The 8386-nt window shown below is 46.6% G+C and overlaps 1 protein-coding gene across 1 annotated transcript in view; it reads right to left on the minus strand.

Annotated features, from left to right (window-relative positions):
• Positions 1-7885, minus strand: part of wdr91 (WD repeat domain 91) — a 34405-nt gene extending 26520 nt beyond the window's left edge. Inside the window, exons 1-6 of the mRNA XM_083791139.1 lie at positions 7866-7885; positions 6254-6376; positions 5010-5189; positions 3904-4111; positions 3549-3631; positions 119-261 (exon numbers count right to left, since the gene is read on the minus strand). Of these exons, the coding sequence (XP_083647265.1) occupies positions 119-261; positions 3549-3631; positions 3904-4111; positions 5010-5189; positions 6254-6376; positions 7866-7868 (740 nt within the window). The 5' untranslated portion in view covers positions 7869-7885. The remainder of the gene's footprint in view (positions 1-118; positions 262-3548; positions 3632-3903; positions 4112-5009; positions 5190-6253; positions 6377-7865) is intronic.
• Positions 7886-8386: the final 501 nt, after the last annotated feature.

Below are 8386 nucleotides of genomic sequence, written 5' to 3' on the forward strand. Positions count from 1 at the left end.
AGAGAAGGTCCTAACAGATAGGTAAAGCATATAGAAGGTCCTAACAGATAGGTAAAAACATAGAGAAGGTCCTAACAGATAGGTAAAAGGTCCTAACAGATAGATAAAAACATCTCACAGCTCGGTGTCTCCCAGGCGGTCCATGTTCTGGACGTAGGCGGGCAGTTTGTGGTGGGGGGGAGGAGCCTGGTCTGCTGTGCTGCTTTCCGATTGGTCCTTCATCCCAGCGGAGGAGGAGGAGGAGCCCTGCAGCGCAAACACCTGAAAACACATTCTGATTGGTTAATAATCCCTGAAATAGTTTACTTTTTTTTTTAAATTTTATCCCACGATTTTGTAACCCAGTTTTTTCTTTTCACCCAGTGCCAATTATCTAATGTAATCCTGGGCGCTACACTTCCTCTGCCAACCTGGGGGGGGGCAGCGGACTGACCTCATGCCTCCTTCTCAAGAGGGCCTTGCTTGCCTCTTGAAGAGGGCGGTCGCTCCTATGATGCAAGAAAGATGTATTTGGCGCTGCACTGTGGCGACATGGACTAGGGCTACGCTAAGGTGCTGCACTGTGGCGACATGGACTAGGGCTACGCTAAGGCGCTGCACTGTGGCGCTGCACTGTGGCGACATGGACTAGGGCTACGCTAAGGCGCTGCACTGTGGCGCTGCACTGTGGCGACATGGACTAGGGCTACGCTAAGGCGCTGCACTGTGGCGACATGGACTAGGGCTACGCTAAGGCGCTGCACTGTGGCGACATGGACTAGGGCTACGCTAAGGCACTGCACTGTGGCGCTGCATTGTGGCGACATGGACTAGGGCTACGCTAAGGCGCTGCACTGTGGCCACATGGACTAGGGCTACGCTAAGGCGCTGCACTGTGGCGACATGGACTAGGGCTACGCTAAGGCGCTGCATTGTGGCGACATGGACTAGGGCTACGCTAAGGCGCTGCACTGTGGCCACATGGACTAGGGCTACGCTAAGGCGCTGCACTGTGGCGACATGGACTAGGGCTACGCTAAGGCGCTGCACTGTGGCGACATGGACTAGGGCTACGCTAAGGCGCTGCACTGTGGCGCTGCACTGTGGCGCTGCACTGTGGCGACATGGACTAGGGCTACGCTAAGGCGCTGCACTGTGGCGACATGGACTAGGGCTACGCTAAGGCGCTGCACTGTGGCGACATGGACTAGGGCTACGCTAAGGCGCTGCATTGTGGCGACATGGACTAGGGCTACGCTAAGGCGCTGCACTGTGGCCACATGGACTAGGGCTACGCTAAGGCGCTGCACTGTGGCGACATGGACTAGGGCTACGCTAAGGCGCTGCACTGTGGCGACATGGACTAGGGCTACGCTAAGGCGCTGCACTGTGGCGCTGCACTGTGGCGCTGCACTGTGGCGACATGGACTAGGGCTACGCTTGCATGCGGGCCCTTTGTCTAAGACACATTTCTTCCTCGGGAGACTAATAAAGTATATCTCATCTCATCTAATTCTATGCATGAGGAGTCCAAGCTGCTTCTTTTCACCTGACAGAGGGGAATTTTTCCCGGCCGGACGTAGCGCGTGGAAGGGACACGTTATTCCGACCAGTTCCTTTCCCCTCCATCAGGCGCCCCGGCTGGCCAGGGGGAGGTAGTTTTAGAGACGAGGATTACGGCATGTTTTTGTGAGGGTATCTACCCTAGGGGACACGGGGAGAACATGCAAACTCCACACAGAATGAAATAGTTTACTAATAATGATTCTGATTGGTCCAAACAACCTGAATTTATCGCTCTGTCATTTCTTGAATAATGATTGGTCAATTCCTGAATGTATCGCTCTGGGATTTATTCAATAACTATATCCGTGAATATATCCTGTGATTTCGGGCGGCTGTGGCTCAGGAGGTAGAGCAGGTCGTCCAATGATCCATGGGTCGGCGGTTCGAATCCCGGCTCCTCCTCCTGTCTACATGTGGAAGTGTCCTTGAGCAAGACACTGAACCCCAAATTGCTCCTGATGTGCTGGTTGGTATACCTTGCATGGCTTCCGCCGCAATCGGTGTTTGAATGTGTGAATGTTATGCGCCTTGGATAAAGGCGCTATATAAATGCACCATTTACCATTTTCTTTAATAATGACACAACCAGTCCATACCCGTGCCAAGGTTAATTAATTCATTCTACATTGATTTCTTTGTGCAACAATTTTCTCTTTATTCCCACATCACACATTAGAAGGACAATATCAGCCACCAGAAGCAGAGACGTGTGTTTTCAACCAGTCTAACGTTCATTAGAAGGACAATATCACGGACTATAGTGGCCTATAGTGACTATAGTGGCCCTCTGGAGTGAGTGTGGAACTATAGTGGCCCTCTGGAGTGAGCGTGGAACTATAGTGGCCCTCTGGAGTGAGCGTGGAACTATAGAGGCCCTCTGGAGTGAGTGTGGAACTATAGTGGCCCTCTGGAGTGAGCGTGGAACTATAGTGGCCCTCTGGAGTGAGCGTGGAACTATAGTGGCCCTCTGGAGTGAGCGTGGAACTATAGTGGCCCTCTGGAGTGAGCGTGGAACTATAGTGGCCCTCTGGAGTGAGCGTGGAACTATAGTGGCCCTCTGGAGTGAGCGTGGAACTATAGTGGCCCTCTGGAGTGAGCGTGGAACTATAGTGGCCCTCTGGAGTGAGCGTGGAACTATAGTGGCCCTCTAGAGTGAGTGTGGAACTATAGTGGCCCTCTGGAGTGAGTGTGTAACTATAGTGGCCCTCTGGAGTGAGTGTGGAACTATAGTGGCCCTCTGGAGAGAGCGTGGAACTATAGTGGCCCTCTGGAGTGAGTGTGGAACTATAGTGGCCCTCTGGAGTGAGCGTGGAACTATAGTGGCCCTCTGGAGTGAGCGTGGAACTATAGTGGCCCTCTGGAGTGAGCGTGGAACTATAGTGGCCCTCTGGAGTGAGTGTGGAACTATAGTGGCCCTCTGGAGTGAGTGTGGAACTATAGTGGCCCTCTGGAGTGAGCGTGGAACTATAGTGGCCCTCTGGAGTGAGCGTGGAACTATAGTGGCCCTCTGGAGAGAGCGTGGAACTATAGTGGCCCTCTGGAGTGAGTGTGGAACTATAGTGGCCCTCTGGAGTGAGCGTGGAACTATAGTGGCCCTCTGGAGTGAGCGTGGAACTATAGTGGCCCTCTGGAGTGAGCGTGGAACTATAGTGGCCCTCTGGAGAGAGCGTGGAACTATAGTGGCCCTCTGGAGAGAGCGTGGAACTATAGTGGCCCTCTGGAGTGAGTGTGGAACTATAGTGGCCCTCTGGAGTGAGTGTGGAACTATAGTGGCCCTCTGGAGTGAGCGTGGAACTATAGTGGCCCTCTGGAGAGAGCGTGGAACTATAGTGGCCCTCTGGAGAGAGCGTGGAACTATAGTGGCCCTCTGGAGTGAGTGTGGAACTATAGTGGCCCTCTGGAGTGAGTGTGGAACTATAGTGGCCCTCTGGAGTGAGTGTGGAACTATAGTGGCCCTCTCCCTCGTCAAAGTGGCCCACCCTAGATATAAAACTACCTCTTACCAGTTGTCTGAGCTGCTCGTTCTCTTCGGTGAGACCGTTGCTTCTCTGAACCTCAGCGTCGAAACTCAGCAGAGCAGGCTGGGGTGAAGGAGCCGTTAAGATGAATAATATACAAGTAAAACTATTAATATCAACGATTATAAATTTATAATATAACTAACTCTGAGTGTGTAACAAACGGAACGAAATGGACCCTTACAGTTCTGTAACTCTGAGAGTTACTACAAGCTCGTAGCGCGGCACCAAGTGCCGCACTATGAGCTTTTTTTTAATCGTGAAAATGTGGGAGAGGGCGGGGCTTAGCTGAAGGTGAATTAGGCCTGTTGACCCAGGTGCATTGTGGGTAAAAGGATATGCATGCACTGGAAGAGCACGGACAGGAAGTTGTGCAGCGACACCAGGAAGGTGTCGGCCCACTGGCGGGAGAAGTAGGGCGAGAAGGCGGGGTGCTGCTCGGGGCATGGGATGAAGGGCAGCACGAACCAATCACGCCACTCCGCCTGGCCATGAAGCTCCGCCCCCTGCTTCTGGAAGAACTCCTGTGTCTTGTCCAGACTGCCTTTCTGCAAGACAGACAGACAGACAGACAGACAGACAGACAGACAGACAGACAGACAGACAGACAGACAGACAGACAGACAGACAGACAGACAGACAGACAGGCAGACAGGCAGACAGACAGGCAGACAGACAGTTTTTTTGTTAAAAGGTTAAAACACAATATTTAATTCTGATAGTAAGCATTGCTATGAAGTGTCTGCACAGTAACAGAGTCTGTCCGTCTCTTCAGCTCTTTAATAAACAGGAAATACATTTTCAGGTAGGTGACAACATTTCAGCCAATGATAATAATAATAATATTTTTTTTTCCTATTTTTTCCCCTATTTTATTCCTATTTTCTTCTTATTTTTTCCTATTTTTTTACATGGTATTCTAATAACTAACGTAACTACATGGTATTCTAATAACTAACGTAACTACATGGTATTCTAATAACTAACGTAACTACATGGTATTCTAATAACTAACGTAACTACATGGTATTCTAATAACTAACGTAACTACATGGTATTCTAATAACTAACGTAACTACATGGTATTCTAATAACTAACGTAACTACATGGTATTAATAACTAACGTAACTACGTGGTATTCTAATAACTAACGTAACTACATGGTATTCTAATATCTAACGTAACGACATGGTATTCTAATAACTAACGTAACTACATGGTATTAATAACTAACGTAACTACATGGTATTAATAACTAACGTAACTACATGGTATTAATAACTAACGTAACTACATGGTATTCTAATAACTAACGTAACTACATGGTATTAATAACTAACGTAACTACATGATATTCTAATAACTAACGTAACGACATGGTATATTAATAACTAACGTAACTACATGATATTCTAATAACTAACGTAACTACATGGTCTGCTGACCTGTATGGTATTAACCACATAGTATCGGTAGACGCTGGTCCGCAGCTTGTTGACTGTAGTCCTGTAAACGTCCTCTAGGCGGCTGAACAGTCGCCGGTCCAGAAACGACCAGTATTCACGCAGGCCCGCGAGGTCGAAGGTCGCCACCAGGTGGAGCAGCTGGTCCACCATCTTGTCCACCTATAGACGGGGCAGAAAGGCAGGAAATGCATTTTACATGGTATTTTGTTTTTAACGCATTCTGACCTGAGATCAGATTCATACGAGGTTTCCACTGGGACACACACTGGTCTGATTAACCCAATTCTGACCTGAGATCAGATTCTAAAAAATGTCAGTCGTTCTTCGATTTTTCAAAAATAGCAGACCTACAAGCTCGTAGCGCGCCACTCGGTGGCGCGCTATGAGCTTGTAGATCTGCTATTTTTCAATAGCTAAAGCACAACATGATGCTAACACCAAAATGGGTTCCCGTTCAGAATGGGTTAAGGACTTTGTGTGTATTAATTAATGTTTTTATTGTTGTAAACTGACAGCCCGTTGTGCCAAAGACACATCTCTATTTTATGCCAAATATAATAGTCAATAAAGTTGTCTTTATCTTTATACGACAATAAACTTTAATTAAGGGCAAGAAACGAATTAATAATTATAGACAGTGAACTAATTAAAGACAATAAAGTGTAATTAAAGACAATAAACTTATTTACAGACAGTAAACTAATTAAACTGGGCGGGAACCCCTTTTGGTGTTTTTAGCATTCTGTTATACTTTAAGCTATTGAAAAATAGAAGATCTACAAGCTTGTTACGCGCTTGCAGATCTGCTATTTTTGAAAAATCATAAAAACTTACATATAGCAGATCTACAAGCCCATAGCGAGGCACCGAGTGCCGCGCTACGAGCTTGTCGATCTGCAATTTGTTTTAAATCGTGAAAATGTGGTGTAAATCTTTGAATATAAATATTCTTTCAGAACGAACATTTTTTACTCAAATCTTTGCTTCTGGGGGAGGGGGGGGGGGTCCCCCTGGAACAACATATTTTCAGATGGGGGTCGGCGGCCAAATACATGATATACTTTTTGGGGGTCCTTGACATGAAATATTGAGAACCACTGATATGTAAACATGAGGTTTTTCAGAAAATTGTCATGATTTAGAAGACTTTTTTTGTTTGTTTTCGACGTCAGGCCTAAATTATGGGCTAAAGACAGTAAACGAATTAAAGACAGGAAACTCACTCTGAATCCTTTGTCCTTGTCCACTTTGATCTCCGTGTCCAGGTGTCTGAGGGTGGACGTGAACCCTCTGTAGAGAAGATACTCACGGACGTTCTCATCCGTCCTCTCAACCGAAGACCCCATCTAATGCAATATATCACACAATATATACGATATATGACACGATAGATAGCTTTGTACACTCTCAGAGTTACAGACCCATGAGGGTACATTTTGGTTCCAAACTATCATTTAGCCGGGGACCCCCTGGAACTCCCTCAAGGACCCCTGGGGGTCCCTGGACCCCCAGGGAACCACTGTTCCAGGGTTAAATAAAATGCAAGCAACGTACGCGTGCCAAGCTCACGTGACATCATTAAAATAGCTTTCTGGCAGTCAAATAAATAAATCAACATTAGACCATGCCCTTCCACCGGACAGACATTATTATATTCACTCTACAGATCTGGTCTTTTTTCAACCACACCAGATCTGAGTGAATGAAAAAAAAGGGTCTCCCGTTACGGAGGAGTGTTTTTATTTCTGGCCGAAAAGTGTATTTACACAAATGGTGGAGGTCTGCAGAGAGTAGGCTTATAACACACTGAGAGAAATAAGCAACCAGCTATATGGAAACAAACCCCAAACCACTGAGAGAAATAAGCAACCAGCTATATGGAAACAAACCCATGCTAAACCTTTAGAAACAAGCCTAAATAAACCACTGCACTTTAGAAACAAGCCTAATAAAAAAGCATGTCTACAAGCTCGCATCTCTATCTATCTATCTATCTATCTATCTAAATGCAAACATGTTTCAATGTCCCTGGTACAACACATGTTCAGATGGGGGTCCCTGGTACAACACATGTTCAGATGGGGGTCCCTGGTACAACATATGTTCAGATGGGGGTCCCTGGTACAACAAATGTTCAGATAGGGGTCCCTGGCACAACACATGTTCAGATGGGGGTCCCTGGTACAACACATGTTCAGATGGGGGTCCCTGGCACAACACATGTTCAGATGGGGGTCCTTGGCACGACACATGTTCAGATGGGGGTCCCTGGTACAACACATGTTCAGATGGGGGTCCCTGGTACAACACATGTTCAGATGGGGGTCCCTGGCACAACACATGTTCAGATGGGGGTCCCTGGTACAACACATGTTCAGATGGGGGTCCTTGGCACGACACATGTTCAGATGGGGGTCCCTGGTACAACACATGTTCAGATAGGGGTCCCTGACACAACACATGTTCAGATGGGGGTCCCTGGCACAACACATGTTCAGATGGGGGTCCCTGGTACAACACATGTTCAGATGGGGGTCCTTGGCACAACACATGTTCAGATGGGGGTCCCTGGCACAACACATGTTCAGATGGGGGTCCCTGGTACAACACATGTTCAGATGGGGGTCCTTGGCACGACACATGTTCAGATGGGGGTCCTTACATGTTCAGAATGATGCTAGCATGTTAATGCTACTACTACTGTTATTATTATTGACGTTCTTTGTAGCATGCAGCAGATATTCTCCAACTTCTCTACACGAGTATGTTTACTAGTATTTCAATGTAACTATAATATAATAATGTGTTAATTAATAATAATAAATGTAGTTTTACCATGCATGAACAGAACCTCTTCCGTGTTTACTTCAAGGCGTCTCGAGACCAGAGTCATGTGACGCGCCGCTGCTCGCCCGTGTTGCCAACTCTCGTGAGAGAAGTAAGCAAACTCACCTCCACAAACAAGCCAAAACAAACCCAATAATATGACCATATAATCCTAATAAAAAAGTATTTGATGCATTTATCATTATGAATACCATGTATGTCTATGATAATTAATGCTTTAGTAATTTATTATACTAATACTTTGCCTATAAAGAAAAGTAAAGGATCTCTGGAAAAAGAAAAAAGCTAAAAGTCGCGGGAAATAAGCAGACTTGGCAACCCTGCTGCTCGCCCGTGTTGCCAGATTGTGTGAGGGAAATAAGCGGCCATGGCCGGGGGTCTATGAAAATAAGCCCCAAAGAAGAGACTGAGACTAACAAAAGTGACACATATTTCGGATTTTTTTTTAAACAACGCAAATATGGACGGTATGGGCCTATGGGGATCCCTGGCACAAAATACTTTTTATA

This window comes from Protomyctophum parallelum (assembly GCF_964188405.1).
Source record: "Protomyctophum parallelum genome assembly, chromosome: 20".
Classification (NCBI taxonomy): Eukaryota; Metazoa; Chordata; class Actinopteri; order Myctophiformes; family Myctophidae; genus Protomyctophum; species Protomyctophum parallelum.